The 21,839-nt window shown below is 46.6% G+C and overlaps 2 protein-coding genes across 3 annotated transcripts in view; one reads left to right on the top strand and one right to left on the bottom strand.

The window, feature by feature from the left end:
• The window catches only part of LOC102387635 (adenylate cyclase type 5), a 130,457-nt gene extending 115,617 nt beyond the window's left edge, over positions 1 to 14,840 (top strand). The window contains exons 13-19 of the mRNA XM_014525753.1: positions 344 to 519; positions 4,447 to 4,473; positions 5,701 to 5,833; positions 8,253 to 8,516; positions 8,877 to 9,081; positions 10,233 to 10,357; positions 12,337 to 14,840. Of these exons, the coding sequence (XP_014381239.1) occupies positions 344 to 519; positions 4,447 to 4,473; positions 5,701 to 5,833; positions 8,253 to 8,516; positions 8,877 to 9,081; positions 10,233 to 10,357; positions 12,337 to 12,465 (1,059 nt within the window). The 3' untranslated portion in view covers positions 12,466 to 14,840. The remainder of the gene's footprint in view (positions 1 to 343; positions 520 to 4,446; positions 4,474 to 5,700; positions 5,834 to 8,252; positions 8,517 to 8,876; positions 9,082 to 10,232; positions 10,358 to 12,336) is intronic.
• Positions 12,976 to 21,839, bottom strand: part of SEC22A (SEC22 homolog A, vesicle trafficking protein) — a 40,134-nt gene continuing 31,270 nt past the window's right edge. Inside the window, exons 9-11 of one of the 2 annotated variants that reach the window (XR_003091826.1) lie at positions 21,108 to 21,266; positions 19,705 to 19,766; positions 12,976 to 13,109 (exon numbers count right to left, since the gene is read on the bottom strand). The gene's annotated coding sequence lies outside the window, so the exon portion shown is untranslated. Of the gene's footprint in view, positions 13,110 to 19,704; positions 21,267 to 21,839 lie in introns of both variants that reach the window. The other variant, XR_003091825.1, reaches the window with a different exon arrangement.

The raw sequence follows: 21,839 nt of genomic DNA, 5'->3' as shown, positions 1-21,839 counted from the left end.
GCCAAGCCCTGATCCCACTGACGGGGCCCATCGGTCATGGCAGCCATCATCCACAGAGGGGACATTTCCAAAACTGGCTGCTGACGTTGGCTCCTCACCTGAGACTCCAGGGGCCCGTCTGACCAGGGTGTCTGCACCCATGGCCTCACGCAGACCCCTGATGTTGTGAAAGTTTAACAGAGAGCAGAGTTTGGCCGGGACTTACTAGACCTAATTATTAATGGGATTTAGTAACGGTATCCTGGGTGACCAAATATCTTGGCCCCCAGCCTACAGATTCATTTAGCTCAAGTACTTATCTTTCTCTTGTGTTGTTTTCCCCCCCTTTTTTGTCTTTCTGCAGTATTTTACCTACAGTGTCTTACTGAGTCTCCTGGCCTGCTCTGTGTTCCTTCAGATCAGCTGCATCGGGAAACTGATCCTCATGCTAATCATTGAATTTATCTACGTTCTCATTGTGGAGGTTCCCGGGGTGAACCTCTTCGACAATGCCGATCTTCTGGTCACTGCGAATGCCTAGTAAGCGTGCTTTCCTTTTACTAAATTAACTCTCCTCCCACCCCCCTGCTCCCCCGTGGTTTAAATGATGTGACTTCACTGTGTCATGAGGAAGATTTGTATTCAGGGACCACAGTATTGGAGACAGAGGAACTGTGCAGGCAACACGAGTTCTCATAAATTAAGGCGTAATTAACTTATGGAAAGGTTGTACAGGCACATAGTGCAGCCAGGTTCAACAAGGGACTAGATCTATTAATGGCTATTAAACAGAACTGATGGAAATGCTTTCTCTGGCATCTCAGTACCAGTGATGGTGGATGTATGGGAGCAAATACTGTAGATATACCCAGTTCAGTGCTTTCCCTCCAAAGCATCCACTCCTGTCACTGATGGAGACAGGACACAGGGCTAGATATGGACCAGTTGTCTGACCCAGTATGGCACTACCTGCGGTCTCCATCAGTTTTGCTAGTCTTCACCTGATGGACATCTAATACTTGGAAACGGCAGTTCTCCTGGAGATGAAATTTGGCTCCTGGTGAAGGATCAAAGCGTGGAGTTCTTTTCTTGGCATGGGGGCTGCTGTTAGTCATTCTGATTGCAAGATGTTTTTAGTTTTTTGGCATACAGCAGACCAGATCCATTTTCTGTTAGGCACCTATATAATGCACAGGCCACAAGTGTGGTCCTGTTTCACCCTGGTTGAATACCTGAAAAACCATGAATGCAAAAGCAAGTGGATCCTCCTCTTCCTTGCAGATTTTTGTGATTTAGTCATAACAGAAAGGCATGCAACAAAAGTAGTTTTCAGGGATTCGAGTAGGGTGGAATAGGATTGCACTAGGGTGCCTGAGTGCCATTTGGATGATTAACATGTGGAATAGGGGCTGGCCCCTCTATCAACACACTCATGCCCACCTTGGAAAATGTAAATATTCAAGAATCGTTGGTAAAGAAAAAGGTGGGGGCTGAGTTTCACCTCTAAAAAGTTGCTTTAAATCCAGCTTTGGTTGGCGTTAATTTAAAAGAATTACTGTTGTCTGACATCTGTTTATTGATCATCCGGTCGCTGCTGGACAGGCAGCCACAACTCCGAAATCAGCACCGCGAGTGGCACTAGCAACTTCAGCCAAGACTGAATGGGACTGTCCAGCCACCTCTTTCCCCCGGGAAGTAGCTCGGTCACCGATTTGCAGCATAGGGCTTGCAGTAATGCAGCTGACCTCTCCCCTCCTTCCATTTCCCCTGCAACTCACTTAAGGAAATCAGAGGCTCACAACAGAGGTACAAACCCCCCACACTCTCTCTACAGGTTACATGACAGATTCCCTTCTTTTATTAGGGTCTGTCTTAATTATTTCCGTGTATCATGCCATCATGGAGGTAAGTAGCCCGTGTGGTTTCAAGCCTTTCTCGATGCCCGTTGATTGCTGCGAGTTGCACATGCTCACTTTTCGGAAAGTTCCAAATCCCTTTAATTAGCGTCCCCACGATTTTGTGGTTTTATGGGTTCTCCTTACGTTTCCAGTAGAATACCTTCAATTATTTTGCTAGCACAAGCAAAGGGAGCTGTTGTGGGAGCCAAATGGAACTTGTATTGCTTCTGACCCACATGCATTTTTAATGACTTTCAGTAAAAGTACTGTCTTTTCCCCTCTTTTAAGGGGAAAAAAAATTGCTAAATAGCTTCATCTGTTGGAAGAAAAAATATAAAATGTAATTATAAAAAAAGCCTTCTACCCCAAGCCTCGTCCTGTTCCTGTAAATCTAGCACTAAGACAGATTGCAGCACTTACAAGTGTCATTTACCTCACTACTCCGAGTCAGTAATAAGGTGATGGAAATCAGCAGGTTTTCCCAGAAAGTCCTTTCTGTGCTGCTGTATGCTCTCATTAAATGATTTTTAGTTGCACTAAAAGCTCAGGACACAGCTAATGCCCAAAACGTGGCAGTCCATTTGTGCCTTGTGGGAAACGGGAGGTCAGGATACAGCCCAGCAGAGATGTACCTGCTTGTCCAGCTGACATACGGAACTCGTCCCTGTGTTACTTTAATTGAACACCTGTCATAGCTACATAATAACTGTCTCCTCTGCAGCCACTGCAGCACCGTATCTAATTAGCAGTTAGGGAGATGTCACTTCACACTTCTGTGTGCAAACTAAGCAAGCAGAAGCCAATTGTAACACATTGTTAGTCACTAGATGTGACTACAATGACACACGAGCAGCATGACAGCTGAATTGTACTCAGAAGTCCAAAGATGCTGTCATGTAAGCCTCCTCTTGTAGGCAGGACATAAATATACATTATAAATACTAGGTTAAGAGGGACCAATATAATTATCTAGATATGATTTTAGCAGAGGCCAAAGAACTGACCCTATCATTTCCTCATTAAGCCCATAATGCCTGTCTGAGCTAAGCATATCTTTTAGAAAGGCCTGATGTAGACTGCAAGGGATGGAGAATACGATGTTCCTAGGGAGTTGTGCCGAAACTATCCTCATCGGTAAACGTTGACGCTTTATGTCTAGCTTGAATTTGTTTAGTGTCTCCCATCCTGTAGATCTCGTTATGCTGCTGCCTCCTTGATGAAAGAGCCATCTGCTCTCCGAGATCTCTGACCCACATTGGAGCAACCTTTTAATGCAAATACATTGTGCAGCAAGCGGTTGCTGCTGCTATTCACCAGACCTTGACTGCTGTTTCCCTGCATGCCACAGTTGCGTTGCGGACGTGCATTTTTAGATCAGAGATGGGAGTGGCTTTTGTCAAAGTTCCCAGTTCACATTCTCACGTAGCTAAATGCAACCTTTTTGCTGTCGCTGGGGTAGTAACGTGGGTGGCCAAGATGTCTCATAATGATGAACGTGCAGGGTAGATCTGTAACTCATAGGAGGAAACCAGCGCTCAGCATAGCGGAAAATCTTATGGAAGCAATTGTATCAGGGAACTAAAGGTATTTTTCCACTAGGCTTTGTAGCCAGTTGGATTTTGATGGATCCTCTGTCTACTTCTATAGTATGTGATCAAGGAGACTAAGAAGAACATTGAAACATTGCCAAATAATATAGTTCATAGTTATTCCAAGATGGTCTCTGAAACCTCAGGACAAGGATCTGCTATCCTGTTTGCCAATAAAGCACCATATACACTAAAGAAAGACAACATAATAATCATTGTCGATGCTTATTTATTTCCATTTAAATAGTTAAAAGATGGCTATCAATGGTCCTACACACCCTCATGTTCCATTTATGCTACAGCAGCATTGAACAACCAATCAGACCAGAGCTCTAGAAACCCACTTCTTGCCAAAAACTTCTTTCTCACTCTTTCATTACGGGAAGCATGCCCTTGGGCCTGCCCAATAGCTCTGCTTTTTGGCCACGTGCCCAGGTGAGAAGTAGCAGTGCAGATTTATACCGGAAATGGCCCTTAAGGTTTGTGTAAAAGGAGAACGTCGCCTTCTTACCTACGTGTGCGTAGTGCTGTAAGGAAGGAAGAGCAGCAGGTCCTGCCAAAGGGGATCAGAGTGGCATTTTAAGTGGGTTTGGGTCTTGGATTGTGGCATGCCAGCCAAAAACCTTAGCCCCCACTGGTCTAAAAGCTGGTTTTGCCTGCCATCTTCCACTGAATTTAAAATCCCACTTGATCCTCTGAAAGTTCACTCGCAGGGATCTTTAAACATAAAATGTGTATGTAGCTCGCACCCTTCCTGACTCTGCGGGAAAATATTACAGTGGTGTCCTTGCACACCCCGGAGTGAACTATTGACCGTTCGGGAGAAATCCTCGTTCAAAGGGCTCTAGCACCACACAGTGTTAAGCTGCAAAACTGTAGAGATGTTGCTCAGTGATGTTATAAAAGGACTTGTGTTACTCCTGAGATCAACCCAAAACATGCACCTGAAATGTCTGATTTTTTTTTTTCCCCCTCCCCAGTGTGTCCTCGAATGCAACGTCGTCATGGTAAGTCACCTTGTTTAAATATTTTATGCCAAAAGCTGCCTTTTTAAGACGTTCACAGAGTACAGCAGTACTAGCATGTCACCAAGAGCAAAGGTTTCTTTTCCTCGTTGGTTCTGTGATTGAACACGGTTCGGCGTAGACGGCGTCTACCCAGCGACAGGGGGTGGCTGGCCAATTTCGCGGGGCTGGCCGCCCTTTCTGCGGTCTGATTGTGGCAGGGCCCTCCAATGCTTCTGATTGGCTGATAGGCCCTGGTGGCCCCGCCCCTCACTGCTGATTGTTTGAGGGCCGTCCACTATACAGCCCCACCACTTGCCACTGATTGGCTGCTAGGGCTGTCCGTCATGCGGTGCAGCTCCTCCCTGCCAATTGGGGGTGGGGCCACACAATAGGCAGCCCTCTCCGCCAATGAGGGGGGATGTGGCAGCCATCTTGGGCTCCCCTTTGTGGTGGAAGCAGCCGCCCTCCCCCACCAGCCAACTCCACGGCTGGGCTGCAGCGCCATTTTATTTTCTGTAAGTTGTTTTTTCCGTGGATTTCCAAGCAGTGCGGGATTTCACGATTTCCGCAACGTCACAATTTCAGTAGGTCCGTAAGCATAGATAAAGGGTGCTGAACAGTGCCCAGACGTGCTCCGCTCCAGAACACAATGCTGTCGAAAGGATGATGGCAACTAGTTATAGGTCCAGGTTGTAGATCTGATTTTGATATAAAAGTGTAAGATTTTATTAATCAGTTTTGTATTTTGACAAAATTTTGACAGATTATTTTTCTAAGGGTAGAAACAATATAAAACTCCCTAGATATATTGTGAATAATTATAAATGGAAGCCAGGAAATGAGTACACATTGACCACATGCAAACGTAGCACGGTCTTCTAGTTTCATTGACTGTCCGGGAGCAAAGGATACATAAATAGTGCCACATAAACAAGATTTTAAGTTATTTCCCCATTGTCTCAATAGTTTTAGAGCAGATAATGGGCATCCATATAAAAGAACAGCTTTTATATTTAAAATCCTTTGTCAGGTGTTTAATTTCATTTCCAGTTTCACTTATCAGATTCGACAGCCGTCACCAGCAACAATGACGAGTTTTGTTCTGTGTTTTGGCAAATGGCACTTAGAAAAAAGAAAAAGCTGGGTTGCCTCAATGTGAGAAATGTTTTTCCAGGTTACACCCTGGAACATGATAGTCATAAGGTGTCATCCTACTCTTGACTGCAGCTCTCCAGCAATGGTGAGAGTGGCGATGAAGATCGTGACCCCGGTCGTCATAACTGTGTTCGTCTTGGCGTTATATCTGCATGCGCAGCAGGTGGAATCCACAGCAAGGCTCGACTTCCTGTGGAAACTTCAGGTGAGCGGTGGTGTGCGCGCGTCTGTCACCCTTTGCATTAAAGGCCTGACGATACCAGTGCCAAGAGAGCCAGCGCAATAAAATGTCCGGGTATTTGACCTGATTGTGGCTGTCCGTCAGATACTCCAACGTACTCCCCAGTTCGATGACATCTTTCACTCCAGAGTCTAAAAGCACTTGGCGTACCTAATCCTCTGGACCGCGGTGCTACCGTGTTTTACAGCAGGCTGAACGGAGGTGCAGGAAGGCAAGGGGACTCGGCAAAGGTCACAGACCAAGCGCTCCACATTTTCTTTAGTGCTGTTGCTGGATTCTGAAGTGGTCCTGCCTGCTGCTGGTTTCGTAGCTGGCTAATGCGGGCAGGAGCCTGCACCCCTGCTGCAGCCCTTCTCCGTCTGGGTGCACAGGGCAGTTGCACCTGTGCTGTGGCACCCTGGAGAGCTGCTGCTCTAATAGGCGTATGACCCTCTCTTTCTTGCTCAGGTCCTAGTCCCTTTGGACACAAGGCACCACACTGACAATGTGCCCATTTAAACCACGTGGTTAGTGAATTCCCTTCTGGATCGTACATAAATACTATCATCTTGATCTTACCAAAGATGGAGCAAGCAAAGATGTCAGGTGACTTGCCCATGGCTACTTGATGCTCCATGCCAAAGCCAGGATTCTTCAGGTGCTTCTCCAGATGGGTCAAAGTGTTTTCCATGTCCCTGTTTTTGTCATACCCAGAAGCACCATGTTGCAGAAGTGGCCCTCTGCATAAATGGAGAAGGCCAGATGGAAGTCCTGATGTCCAGAGGAGACATGCGGGGCAGCCCTTCGGTGCTCCTGTGAAGGAGGGTGGTTACGTACAGTTAGCCTTGCCGGTTGCATTTGCTACCTGCACAGATTTTTTTCCCCTTGTTCAGAAATGTTGAGAATTATGTAAAAATGGGGGTGGGGGAGAGGTTGTTAGCACACAGTAGAGAGGAGAAAGATGCAATGCATGCACATCTGAGTCTGTCCTCCAGCCAATAAATCAAAAGTAGCTCCACTGTAGTCAGTGGATTTCAGTTGGTGCAACACTGGCACTAATTAAGTCTGCAAACAGAACTTGGAGAGATCCCCAAAGAGCAATTATCTGGGAAGCCAGATTATTGCAGTGAGCTTGTACTTTCATTTACTCAGCAGGACCTATGGAAGAACCTCCATCTAAGCGTGCTGGTTCTATCTAACAGTATCTAAATCCATCCACATTGGACCAGTATCCAGAAACAAAATACCCTCTTCTCTACCCTTCATTCCCAGACGTGGTTTCATTTCACCTAAACTGGAAAGCTTCTGTCACCTGGGAAAATGATAGACTTTGCAGGCTGAACTGGAAGTCACTAGCTGCAGGCTGTGGCTGGCCAGAGCAGGCCGGGGTGCAGGTTGCAGTCCACAGGCAAGGACCCATCTCGCACTGCAGTCATGTTGAAGAGGGTTGGTGAGAGTGTAGGACAAACTGGAGTGCGGGACTCAACGAATCCCTTTTTCTGTGAGCTCGCTTTTCATGAGCATCAAGACGTAGGGGCAGATGTTGTTGTGCAAATTGTATTTCCTTTGATTTAGGAGTTTTCTGCAGGGAGACGGTGTTGTAATGCCACTTGCTGCTTGGACTTGAACAACTGCATCCTGACTGCTCTCCTTTGCACTGGGCTGCGAGAAGAGTTGCACGTTCTCAGTTTGGCAGGCTTTTGAAACCAAGCGTGCTGGGATGGAAATGGGCTTTGGGTCCAGAGAAATAAACTTCAACCCAAATTTTTTAAATTTGACCAACAAGAGTGTCCTGAAACGGGGCAAAGTGGGATAACGCCCCCAGCCCTGGTAACGGGCACCCCTCCGCCTCCATTCTGCTGCATACCCCTGGCTTCCCCATCCCCTCCCTCAGTGCAGGCCCCATCCAAAGCACCTAACACCACTTCGCGTCCCGTCCCCCACACACACACATCTTTGTGCCTCAGGCAAACTTCTTCCATCTCCATCTCTCTTCACAGGGCTCCCAATCGCACATCTCGGGAACCTCGTGCCCCTTCCCTCCTCCGCTCCCCACCACCCACTTTGGTTTCCCCCTCTAGCCCTGAGACCAGCGAGGAGAAGCAATGCTGGTGATGTGTAATTACAGCTACGCCAGTGAGAGTATTTTACATTGCTTTGCGTAGTAATGATGCATGTGGTGGGGGAGTGAGAAACCAGGCCACACCTTGTCGTCAGATTGTTCTGGGACTAAACGACACAATCCTGTGAGGTGGGAGTAGGCTGGAAATGATGGACCCCGGTTGCTCTGAAGCATTGCTGAAGTGCATTTGTGTTCTGGGGTTTTTGTAAGCTCGTTTTCAGTTTTCTGCCCCCCAAAGCACAGACCAGGATGACCAATACAGCTGTCTCTCTTCTGCCTTAGGCCACTGAAGAGAAAGAGGAAATGGAGGAGCTGCAGGCCTACAACAGACGCCTCCTCCACAACATCTTGCCAAAGGACGTGGCAGCCCATTTCCTGGCGCAGGAGCGGCGAAACGATGAGCTCTATTACCAGTCCTGCGAGTGCGTGGCCGTCATGTTCGCCTCCATCAGCAACTTCTCGGAGTTCTACGTGGAGCTGGAGGCCAACAACGAAGGGGTGGAGTGTCTGCGGCTCCTCAATGAAATCATTGCGGACTTTGATGAAGTGAGTCGCGGGAAGTGCAGCCTTTCGTCATCCTTGAGTTCAGCTGCCTGAGCAAAGAGGATCTGTGTGTGCTTCTTTTTTGTACTCCAAAGGAGAAGGGAAAAACCCACGTTTTTGAATTGGTCTTATTTTAAAGTCACGTTCTCTTCTTTGCCCCATTCCACCACTGCAAATAATCCCCTTCCTTCCGCTACATTTATCAATTCTGATCCCATTTTTTTTCTGCCAAGGAAAGCTTTGATGGCAGCAGTGATTCATAGTGGCTGTGCCTTACTGTAGGGCTGAGTTCCAGTGATGTCTTGGGTAGCACAGAATAGCTTGCGTCTTATTGAGTATCTTTGTTCTGCTCTTGTGACACAGATAATAAGTGAGGACCAGTTCCGACAGCTGGAGAAGATCAAAACCATTGGCAGTACGTACATGGCTGCTTCAGGCCTCAATGACTCCACCTATGACAAGGTGGGGAAAACGCACATCAAGGCTCTGGCTGACTTTGCCATGAGGTTAATGGACCAAATGAAGTACATTAATGAGCATTCGTTCAACAACTTTCAGATGAAAATAGGTAATGTAATGAGTTTTACTTTACCTAGATAAACATTAAACGTAGAGCTGTTGTAGCTGTAGCCTCGTCTGGCTTGAATAACAAGACCTTGACTAGTTTCATTTACTCCAACCTGCAGTGATGGAAGAGTACTTGCGATTGCTGTATCTACACAGCAGTCTTAATCCAGTTCTTTGAGAGCAAGTGTTCACATAGCAGAAGCCACAAGTAGATCTCGCACAACTTGGCTTCATTATATAGGCAGCAAAGAGGGTTTTAACCAAAAAGTGGTCTCACCACATCAAGGCTGATGGATGTTGGGGCAGTGTTGGGAGCCGTGCACTTAGTGCCCATGATACAACTTTTATGGGCAATAGGCCCAAATCTACCTCTGCCGCTAGATGGCTAAGTAGCACTGTCATAGCAAAGTGGACTCTAGAGGCTGCTCTGGGCAGTGCCTCACCCATAGGCTGGTGATTGAATATTTTTCTGGGGAGTGGGAGATGTAGGGTCAAACATCATCAGGGATGCAGGGCACCTAAAACCCACGTCTTTTCTCCTGCTCCCTACGGAAGTGCCCTAACACCTAGGGTGTTGGGCTGAAAGGTGGGAGGACTGCTTCCGCCATCCAGCCCTAGGCATGGTTTTTCTGAGATTGATGTTTCTGAGGCTTTACTACCTACCTACCGGAGCAGAATAGACTCTTAAGAGCACAGGTGGCAGGAGTGGGCCTTTCGGAAAGGCCCAGAGAGTCCAGGGGGCGGGTTGGATCTAAGTCTTACATTACCTACACGCTACTTCCCCATCAGAATGGGATCCAGGTTTGGCCACAGCCTTTATTCACAAGGCCTGTCATTCAGTCACCTCTTCTGAGCACTAAACTCTGACAAAGCATGAGACAAAGACCCCAAAAGAGATGGGAAAGAGCATGAGAAGACTCCTCAATGTGCTTGTGTGCTAGGGAAGTCATGTGGGCTCTATGGGTGCTAAGAGCCAGACCATATATACTGCACAGCTAGAAACAGTCCAAGGGGCCTTATGAATTATCCCTAGCTGTATAAAGGGAAATGCAAACCTCAAGACTTCCATGTGGTCTGATAAAACAGCCTGCTCAGGTAGCCGAGTGGACAGAGAATGGACCTGGAGCACTGGGATTTTTTCTCTATTTGTAGGTCTCAATATTGGCCCGGTGGTAGCTGGGGTGATAGGAGCACGCAAACCTCAGTACGACATCTGGGGGAACACGGTGAATGTAGCCAGCCGAATGGACAGCACAGGTGTCCCTGACAGGATTCAGGTGAGTTTGGATTAACTTCAGATACCTATAGTATTACCCTGTGCTGTATCTCATGTGATTTCAAACCTAATCAAAGATCAAGTCTCGCTCTTTGCCATCCCTTTATGCCAAGCCTTTGGACATTACCAGCAGGGATTTTTGCTCGAGGACAAGACTGGAGCTTAAAATGGTAACTCTGACTCTGACCCGAGTTCTGCCTTTAAATGCGGGGGGCAGCGACTTCCAGGGGAATCGTGAGGGTTGGTATTAAAGTACTCAAGGGAGGAAAATTGTAAGCTCCTGCATGCCTATGCCGTGGTGCCAGACAAAGGAGAGAGAAACTGTTCTTTTCCCTTGGGAGCAGGGTGTGGGTTGGGATCTATCCCCCCCCCGAGAGCCTCCTCCGAAAGAGCTGCAAGGAAAAACCTTGGAGGTATTTTGGTGCACAAGAACTTGATTTACACACGTTTCTGTAGCTGCCATTACCTGCCATAGGAGCATCTTTAGGAAACTCAGCTGTCTCCATTTGTCATGGTGAAGCCAGGTATAGTGTAAGGATGGGACACACTGTTCCTGTGCAACTGCACCAGAAACCCAGATAGGCGTGAAAGTTTATCTGGAGAAACAGTGAGCAGTTTTCAGATTAATGCCATCTTTCTTATTTTAATCAAGCTCCTTGTTCTATGTTCTGACGGTGACCTTTTCCAGTGATTCATTTCCATTGTCACATGGCGCATACGGTCCTGTTTCCTCTAGGAGTCGATGCCACGGTTGTGTATCATCATTCCTTATGCCGCATGAAGGAGTTGTTAAAATAGAGCAACTGATGCTGAACCCAAGTGGGGAGGCCATGTTGCTCTTCCCCACAATTAAGCTGTCAGTTAAGTGGGTCAATATTTATCCAATACCTTTTAAACGGAGAATATCAGAGCTATTTTCTTGCTAGTTAAACAAATCAGCATAGTGACTTTCCAGTTGTTTGAAGGTAAAACTGGAAACAAATACCCAGAGAATACACCTTGCATGATAAAAGACCCTGCAAGGAACAGTTGTGCATGGGCACAGACTTTAACGGGGTTTGACAGCTTTAATCAAGGTGACCATGTTTTGGTGCGTTTGTTGAGTACACGAGCACGGCACAGACAATACAACACTCGTCTTCCTGAGAGCCGCTGCTTTTCTGTATCGGATCCTGCTAATGACGTCCCTTGCAGTAACCTGTGGGAAATGGGAGCTCAGTGGAAAGTTGCAAGAGGCTGCGCTGGATCAGCTCGTGTGCTTAAAAATGTCACGTGTCTCGGATGACAGATGCATTCCTTGCTTTCTTTCACCCATCTGAGCTCCTGGTGTGTTTCCAGTTTGATTCAGTTAGTTTCTAGTTTCCTGAGAAATGACATAAGCACTGAGGGGCCAAGATTTTTGTGGGTGATCTCTTTTATCAGCCTAAAAGCCTGGTTGGGATAAATTTAGACAAGCTTTCAGGTATCACAGTACCATTCCTGAAAGCTTGTCTGAATCTCTTCCAACTGTGTGGTTTGTCCAGTAAGATATTCACGGAAATCCATGCCTCTCACTTATTTCCTGGACCATCACGGCTATACCACCACTTCAACGCTGTTAAGAGCCAAGCATATTATCTGAATTTGCCACACAGCTACCCTCCTGAGTCCAGCTAAGGCACTGTCACCTGCTAAGCCATTCTTTCGGATGGTCAGGTGTAATTCTTAGGGCTGCAACCGACCTTTGTCACACGGAGGCCCCTTGTAACCGAGTCCTCCCTCGGGTAACATCCCCTCCCGCCTCCGGAGGTCTCAGCCCCCTTTGCAGAATAGCCGATGCACCTGCTTCAACCTCGTTCTTCTCGGCTCGCGTTGGGTTGGTAAGTAACCGCCTCGACTACGAGGTGGTCGATACAAGGGGACTCGAGGAAACGTTGCAGCCTACGTGAATGGTCACGTGGATTGCTGCGATGGTGTAATCCAGCTTTTTGTCCTCCGCAGGTAACCACAGACCTGTACCAGGTTTTAGCAGCCAACAACTATCAGCTGGAATGCCGAGGGGTCATTAAGGTGAAAGGGAAAGGAGAAATGACCACCTATTTCCTTAATGAAGGGCCACCAATCAGTTAGCAGCAGCTGTGACATGACTTTAAAAAGGGGATTTGCCGCAAAATTGAGCACGACTCGCTGAAGAATCACTTTGTTAGCAGTGGACCTAAAAACACAGGGCAGCTGATTATTCTTTTTTTTTTTTTTCACACAATGACTTGAGAGCGGGAGTTTGCCTGCGCACCATGCAAGGCAGGAGGAGCAGGAGCAAACGCTGGGGACGCGGAAGCGCTGAACTGACCAAAGAAGGACTGCACGGATGAGACAGGAATTCAAGATTGTGAAATGAGGCTGCTACGCAGGACATGAGAAGATATTTAAGTATTTATTGACACTACACAGAATTGTACTTGGTTGGAGGAATGTATGATTCACTACAAAGCATTATTTTGGAAAGGTTTTGCACCCCACCCATTTCCATCCCATACTGTCAGCTATTTGAAGTGTACTGGTCTTTTATTAGCTGTTTTGAATGGGCTTTTCAAACGACACGTGATACCCACTGTCGCTACACACAAAAGGCCATTTCGAACGGCGTCGGTAGTGTTCTTGGTTTGAAAAGAGACCTCATCGTCTAGCAACTGTCCCTCCGTCCTCTTTCGTGGCTTAGAGACGTCACCAAAAGGAAGGGGAAGCTCGAGATGAGGAAACGTGGCTCTATTGACCTGTTTATGAAATCAAAAAGTCTTCTGAGCTCTTCTTCGGTTTATATCAATTTACATAAGAAAGACTAAGAGGTAAACGAGAGACGGTTTGGCGCGGCGGGGAGGGAACCCTGATACCTGTCCTTTCTTTTGTATCCTTTATTTTGTAATATTGAAAACACGGAGATCTAACAGATATACCAAATGCTATATTTTGTAAATTATATATATTAGGCTGTCCACACCAGGGTGTGTTGGGATGTGTAAATAACGTGTAGAAACGTATAACATTATTTGCTGAACACAGACTTGGCAGTTTTCAGATTAGTAGTATACAATCAAACAGCGGCGGATGAGGTTCCAGGCTGACTCGGAAGCATTTTTGAGAGAAAATTAAGAAAAACCTACAACCCTAATGAAGAGGAAAATATCCAAGTACAATAAACAATACAGATCCTTGTTCAGTGCAGCATTCATGATGAAGTTGGGGCGAAAGAGTGCAGTGATTGGAAATAAAGTGCATGATAAGTGCCAGTCAGGAGTGGTAGGAAGTCTTGACGCAAAGGAACAAAAATCAGATCATTTTAACTTTTTCTTCTATTTTTTTGTCATAGCAGCTATTAACAGGCTCCTGTCAAGGGGTGGCTAAAAGACTGCAACTGCCATTGGACATCAGAGACTGTGTACTGCATTGCTGGGTTGACTACCTTGTAGTAGACACTTAATTGAATTGGTGACTTATGTTTATTTTCAATTTTAAGAGTTGAGGGATTTTATCTTTTAGAAATGAGATTATAATGGATAATTTGTGTGTGGATTCAGGAGACCTTTAAATATAGTGACACAGATATTGTGTTCGACATCCCCCTGTCATAAGAGGGGTATATGAATAATCATTGTTATGATTTATGTACCTTTTTTAACTATTAAAAGAAAAAAACCCTGGCTATTTTATTAAAAAAAAGGAGAAAAGCACTTAAAAAACTGTATTTTTTATATTCTACTAGGGGAGAGTTTTGATATTGAATTTGGCTCTCACTAAAATGACACAAATGTTTTGACACTGAATAAAGTTCTTTTCAACTCTTCTCAGGGGAAAATTATTGTAGTACTAACAACTTAATGATTGCACTATGGTGGTGATTTATAAAGTAGGGACTTCATCTTATTTTTCCTACTTTACATCAAGAATAGGTTCAAATCCATGAGCCTGTCCCTAATTAATTTGCCATTTTGCTCAGCGTGTAGCATCAAGCCATTTAAACTTGAGCTTAAATGGCACCTCCCTGTTCCTTCCCCTTCCACTAGGAAACATTCTTGAAAAGTATAGTATATCGACTCCTGTAAAACTGCCAAGTCTGCCCTTGTACTATACTTTTGCTCCTTTACGTTCTTTCTGATTTGCAAAATACTTTTAATTCCATTGCACTATTATGCCTTCCTTCCCCTCCCACCCTCCCGTCACTCACCGAGTTTCATTAACTTCACTACCTACATTCATTTTAGGTTTGCTTTCTACTTTACAAAGTCTGTATTTTGATCGGTTCGCTGATCCACTTTTATGCAGCTGTGTTTGATATTTCAAGTCCCAAGTATCTCTGGCTGTGGTTGTTGACAGTGTGTCATGATCATTTCAAGGGGTATACATACACTCGATTCTGGATCTTGCAAAAATTGAAACAGTTATGATTTCCCATGGAAATTGAAATCTATTTAAGTAATTTAACTACATTAAACACTGTTTCACTGGTACTGTGTCTTTGTTTTCTTTAAAATGCAGCTGGCTAGCAAAGAGCTGGAGCGTGTCATCAGAAATATAACATGTACTTATGTGGTGTAACTAAACTGTAACGAACTACGTGTGGTGCAAAAAAAATGCAGTGTAGTGCTTGAAGGAAATGGTGTGACCAGCTGCACGATCCGGGCTACCTGCTGTGAAGCACTTGAAGTACAGATCCTTTAATTCCTATTTGCACTGCGACCTCCCCAGCTCCCCGCTGTGTGCGACTTCAGGAAAATTCAAGTACATTTGAGGAATTCTTGTGTCTGGCACGTTTACTGGAGCCGAGTTGCTGCATTTTGTTTGCCCGTTCATCATTTTCTTTTCAAGACAGAAGTGTCAATATGCCGGTTGATTATATGGCTGAAACACATTGCAGAGAGACCTGCGCTATACCTACTAAAACTGAGAGCAGGCTTAGTGTGAAAGCTGTTTTATTGCAGCTAACCCGAGCCGTCTCCCCAGAACAACTCAAACCGGGATTAATGTTCTTAAAATAACGTCCAAGGCACCTACTGTATGTGTGTATTCTGCCGTTTCTTGTTTGCAACGCTGAACGAGATCTCACTTTCCTTTGCTCCCCACCGCCCTCCTGCCTCCAGTAAATGTTAATCTTTAGGCTTAATTCCTGGTAGCCATGGGGGTGTTATATTAATCGGAGCATTGTATGGTGGAAAAAAGCAGGAGTTTATTTAGACTGACTAAGCACTTTCTGTTCAGGGAAAACAAAAGGACAACTGAATTAAAATGAATTAAAACAGTGATTCTCAACCAGGATGCTGTAATCCTTTTAACAGCACCCCCAGGCGTGTCTCAGTAGCAGCACTGTTAGGTGTGCAAACACCTGCACAGGATCCACCCAGAAATTTCAAATAGAAATCCAGTGCCAAAAGCGTTCTGACCTGTTGAGCTATTAAAACACCTTAACTGCTCTGCTACTGTGCCATTTAACTTGCATTATTTTTGAAAACGGGTGCTACCAAAAAAAGTAAAGCAAGTGCTATGCAGACTTCCCCTTCCAGGCAATTTCATCTTGCCTCTGTCCCCTCTTTTGCCACCGGACAATAGGGAGGTTCACTACTCAAGGTAGGAATCCTTAGATGATAAAAAAAAAAAGGGTTGGCTCTTTATACTTTGCTCACGGCTTGGACATGTATTTTGACAGCTGTAAGTTGTTATTTTGACAGCTGTACGTAGTACACAAACTCGTTCAGACTGAATGACACTAACTGTGCTAGCTGAAGTGGCCAGCCTAGAGTCCGGCTCTGAGAAGCATGCTATAAAAGAGTAAGTAAATGTTAACGGCATCGTTAATTGATATCTCAGGTCTGTCCAGTGTAAATGGCTCCATTAGCTCCCCTTGACTTTATTAGATTCATTGATTAATCGCTTTGGGCTCAACACAAAATTCCATTAGGAAAAATGCAGGAGAACTAGGAGGAAAGACATAAATGGTGATGAAAGGGTGTTAAATCTACCTCGGTCCAGTTTCAGGAGTCTACATGCAAGCTTATGCAATCTCCCAAAGTCACCTAACCGCCGAAGATGGGAAAAGACTCTCCACCTGCTGCCTGGTCAAGGCTACCAAACTTCACAGGACCAAAAGAGCAGGCCAGAGGAAATAAGATGCTGTAGCCTCTTAACTGGGGAGGGAACACCAGGTTCACACCCCTGCTCTCATGATTACGTGCCATGACATGCGAAACATAAAAAACAGTCCAGCGAGCAAGGAGGGGAGCCAAACGCCACCTCCCGGCTGCGTATCCTCACTACTAGGCAAGACAGAGTAGCCAAACCGATTTGCAGCTCTCCCCAGGCTCTGCAATGTCTGCTGCGCTCAGCTGCAGGCACGTATTGCCATCTGCCGGAGACCAGTGAGACTGCACTTAAGTCCACAGACTTCAACACATCTGTTACAAAGCAAACAGCATCAGAAAAACTTCGGCTGGAAGAGATTAACATTAAAAAAGGAAGGCCATTTGCAAGCACCTGGAGGAGGAAAGGCTGATCGCAAGCAGCCAGCATGGGTTTATGAACAACAAATAGTGTCCAACAAACAAAGCTGTTCTTCTTTGCCAAAGTAACTGCTTGGGTGCATGAAGGGAACGCTGTGGACATGGCATATCTGGACTTCAGCAAGGCTTTTGACACGGTCCCGCACAACCTTCTTGGAAACGCATTGGAAAAGTGTGGACTGGATAAAACTACAAAGGCGGATAGACAACTGGTTCAATAGCCACAACCAAAGGGTGATTATTAATGGGTCTATGTCAAAATAGCAAGAGGTTTCGAGAGGAGTCCCACAGGGGTCTGTCCTGGCCCCACTGTTGTTCAACGTGTTTATTCATTATTTGAATGCTGGCATTGAAAACTTGTTGAGCAAGTTTGCAGACGACATGAAACTGGGAAGGATTATGAACACACTGGAGCATGTGAGCACAAGTCAGAAGGATCTTTGTGGATCGGGAAGTTGGGCTAGAGCCAACAGGACGACAGTCAGTGCGGACAAGTGCAAAGTGCTGCACCTCGGGAGGAGCGATCAAAACACAAAGTGGAAAAGGATGCGGGAGTCTTGGTAGACCACAGACTCGATAAGGGTCTGCAGCGTGATGCAGCCACACAAAAGGCCTACACTACACAGGAGGTGATAGTGCCTCTACTTGGTGCTGGTTAGGCCTCATCTGGAGTCGTGTGTGCAGTTCTGGACTCCACGTTTGAAAAAGGCTGTGGAAAAATTAGAGCAGGTCCGAGGTGGGCAACAAAGATAATCAAGGGCTTGGAAGGCCAGTCATATGAAGAGACTGAAGGAGCTAGGCACGTTCAGCTTGCAGAAAAGGTGCTTTAGAGGGGACTTGATATCAGTCTTCAAATAACTCGCAGGGCTGCCGTAAAGAATAGGATAAGCACCTTTTCTCTCTTGCTGCAGAGGAGGATGCAGACCACTGGCTTGAAGCTGCAGCAATGTAGGTTTAGATTGGATATCCAGAAAAAACTTCTTCACTTAGACTAGCGAGGCAGTGAACGAGACTGCCTGGGGGAATTGTGGGCTCTGTCACTGGAGATGTTCAAAAAGAGGTCGAACAGCCACTGGTCGGGGATGATCTAGGTGATCTAGCTATACCTATTTTATGCCATGGATATTTCCCATGCTCCTGGGCTCTGCTGTATTTGTCAGGGTGCTCTTCAACCTCCCCAGAAGCACTGGGTGTTGCCTGGGCATGTGAACAGGGGTGTGCCCATTCTCCTGCTAGGTGTCGGGAAGAAATTTTACCCTGCGGCCTGATGGATATGGACTGCAGGGGTTTCTGCCTTCTTCTGCAGGGGGAGCCCTGACCCTCTACCTGGCATCTTTTAAACACATATCTACATTTCATAGAAGCAGGACAAGTGTGCCCTTGTTGCAAAGAAGGTTAATGGCATATTGGACTGCATTTGTAGTTGTGTTGCCAGCAGGACAAGGGGCGTGATTATTTCCCTCTATTCAGCACTGGTGAGGCCACGGCTGGAGTCCTATGTTCAGTTTTGGCCACGTACCAAGGATGTGGACAAATTGGAGAGGGTCCAGTGGAGGGCAATGAAAATGGTTCGGGGGATGAGGCACAGGACTTGTGAGGAGAGGCTGAGGGAACTGGGCTTATTTAGTCTAGAGAAGAGGAGACTCAGAGGGGATTTAATAGCAGCCTTCAACTCCCTAAAGAGGGGTTGCAAAGAGGATGGAGCCGGACTGTTCTCAGTGGGGGCAGACGACAGGACAAGGAGCAGTGGGCTCAAGTTGCAGCAAGGGAGGTTTAGGTTAGATATTAGGAAGAATTGTCTCACCTGGAGGGTAATAAAAGTGGTACATGTTACCCAGAGAGGAGTTTGAAGCTCTGTCTTTGGAGGTTTTTAAGACCTGGCTAGACAAAGCCTTGGCTGGGATGATCTAGCTGGGGCTGGTCCTGCTTTGGGCAGGGGGTTGGACTAGACGTGACCTCCTGAGATCCTTTCTAACCCTCATTTTCTATGACAGTGGCTGCCGTGGTTCCCCTGCATTACCTGTGGCAGGTTAGGGTGATAAGTCTATGTTATGTCAGGGCTGATGGTAGGTCTTCTATCAAGTTTAGAGTATGACGTGGATAGGGATGACAGGAGGTTAAACTAGATGACCTCTGGAGGTCCCTTCCAACCTGACTTCTCTATGACTATGACTCCATGATCCTACACTGGCACTTGTTAGCTAGTGAGAAGCTATGGCTTAAAGAAATCAAGCCCTTGCCCCTGTCTCCTCACTCCCACGCTCATCCGTGCAGGCCGGCTTAAGAACTTTTGCAAAGGAAACGTTTAAAACCAAAGTCCAGGCAGGTCCCTGCTGAGCTGGCACATCTCGCCTCTGAAGGCAGGTTCAGCGCCATGTTCCAGATGACCAGAGTAACGCCAGAAATGCTTTATCTAGCAGCAAACAATGGCTGTTCCTGTGTGCGCTTCCTTTTTTGTTTTTTGCACGTACCCAGAAACAAAGCTGCTCCCACTTCCCTTCAAAGGTTGTGCTATTGAATGTCATCCTAGGATATTCCGCCTACACGTTCTGCGTCTTAATTATGTCCCTTCTTACAGTAACATATACTCTATAATTTTCATTATTTCTGAGCGAGTGGCATTGGTTTGCCTCGGGGGAGTAGCAGTCTCACAAGGTCGCGCTTGAGTCCAAGTTCCAGCTTCTCCGAATCCCTGCATAGCCTCTCGCAGCTGCCTCGTTACCCCCCCTAACCATGCACGTCGTAAGGTGCCCAAATTTTGGCTACCACCTATACGCAGCCCTGCCCAAATCTTCACAGCCCCAAGCTGCTTGGCACTTACCTCATGCCCACGTCCAGGGGGATTCACAAGCCTTCCCTGCGCAGGTCAATCTTGTAAGCATCCTGAGAGAAAGAGAAAACGTGTGTGACAGCGACTCGCTGCACGCTCGGCTCCTGCTCCCGTTCTGATGAGCTTTTAACTAGTTCGATGGGCAGGGGCACCCCCTGCACACCCCTCAGAGTACCACGTACCTCAGCAGTGTGGATGCTCTCCTCCTCCAGGTACCTCAATGTTGGATAGTACCACGTAGCAGCTACAGGCCGCTCCCTCCACCTACCTCTCTAAAGGGGTCCGACTGACCCACTTGAGCCACAACCCCGTTTTGCATTTCTTGGCTCCCTGCTCAGTTGCTGCTTTTTGTGACACCTGTTCTCATCAGGCACTTAACTCTCCCTGTGCATGGTGCAGGGGGACTTCGGGTTTAGGCCTCGTGCCTCTTGGCAAGTTTGGTGTCTCTGTTGCAACAGTGAGCATAAGCCACCCTTGTGCCTGCTGCCCACAGGGGTGATGCATTTACTTAACATCATAAAAGCTGCCCCCCTACTCCATAATCCAGTTATGTATCAACATGAGAAAGAGCAAGAGAGTGTGCACATGCTATAATTGCCCGGAGAGACTTTTAATTAGCACTAGCAAAATGTTCATTCGACCCTCTGTCCCTAAAGGAGCCCTTCTTTAAACTCTGAAGCATATATATGCATGCTTAATGGCTCAAAGGGCTGGCTCCACAGAAGGCTCTTGGTCCATACAGTGGCAGCAGATGCCCAAGGCCATAAACTGCAATATCCCACACCCTGCCTAGCAATCAGCCAGTCCTGGAGACACGCACAGTCCTCACACTCCTAAGGTTTTGTTGTTAGTTCTCTGGGCATCTAATGCTCTGCACCTGGGCATGCCCAGAGCACCTGTGTTAGCAGTGCTGAACAGGTCAAACCTCCGTCGTGCAAGGGGCGCAATCCAGTTGCTGCTCTGAAAGCACATTTTATATCTGCCAAAGCACAAGCAGTGATTAGGGCAGGACTCCTCCACTCAACTTACCAATAGCCCAGTAGTCTGGCATTTCTCCAGGGAGATGAGGGGTTTGAACCCAGGTCTTTTACACCCCAAGTAAGTGCTTTAACCACTAAGAGTAGTCACCTCCCCACCATTTTAAAAGGGATGTGTGAGCTCTTCTCAGGTCTTTCAAAGGCTAAATGCAGGAGTGGGTTGGGGGGCAGCTGTCTCCTTGGCACCCTGACTCGGGCATCTGGGATTCCAGGCGCAGCTCTTTGCCTAGGCCTGGCCCATAGGAAGGGCCAAGCATCTTGCTGCTCCATAGGAGGGCTACTTACATTAGGAGCCTGGGTGCCTAATTTCAGTTTATGGATTACGCTGGGGCCCAGCCCCTGAAAGTTGGACATTACCGTGCCTGTTGTATAGGTGTCATTGATTGATTCTAGCCTTCAATTACTAAACACAAATCCAAGTACGATCGACATAGCAGGGCTGGACTCGACGATCTTCCGAGGTCCCTTCCAGCCCTGATGTCTATGAAATCCAGGACCACTGCATTAGCGAAGGATCTGGTAGAAAAACAGAACAGAAGTTCAGGAGCAGTTTAGGACAGCAAAGGCCAATGGGAAACAAAGAGATGAGTTAAAAACAATTTTGCAAAGATGATTAATAAAAAGCTGGTCCATGGAGCAAGGCAGTTTCACAGGGATCCCCGAGCTGTGGGGGCCGGTGTGAAATCACAACGTGTGCATATTTGGCTAGATGCAGCTGTGAGACAGATGCCCTGGTGTTGGTACACAACCCCACACTAATATCTAGAGTCTGCTTCACCGCCTCCAGCAGCTGCACCTTCCTGTTCTCACACCATCCCAACCCCAATTTTAAAAAATTCCCCTCCACAACACATCCAGTTATGCAAAACTATTAATGTTACCAGCATTCATATGCCAGAGACTTTTGCAATGTGCAACAGCTACATCAATGTGAAAATACTGCTTAGCTCACTGAAAGCCAAGCCAAAGGAGCATATGTCTGGTATTTAGACAGCAAATAAAAATATATGAACATTTACCATCAGGAACGCAAAACACAGCACCACTTGTAGTGCAAGGGGCTGAAAGGTGATAAACCCCAACATATGT

This window comes from Alligator sinensis, unplaced genomic scaffold (assembly GCF_000455745.1).
Source record: "Alligator sinensis unplaced genomic scaffold, ASM45574v1 scaffold916_1, whole genome shotgun sequence".
NCBI classification, from domain to species: domain Eukaryota; kingdom Metazoa; phylum Chordata; order Crocodylia; family Alligatoridae; genus Alligator; species Alligator sinensis.
Note: the sequence above shows the minus strand (reverse complement) of the source record. Positions and strands in the feature narration are given on the sequence as shown.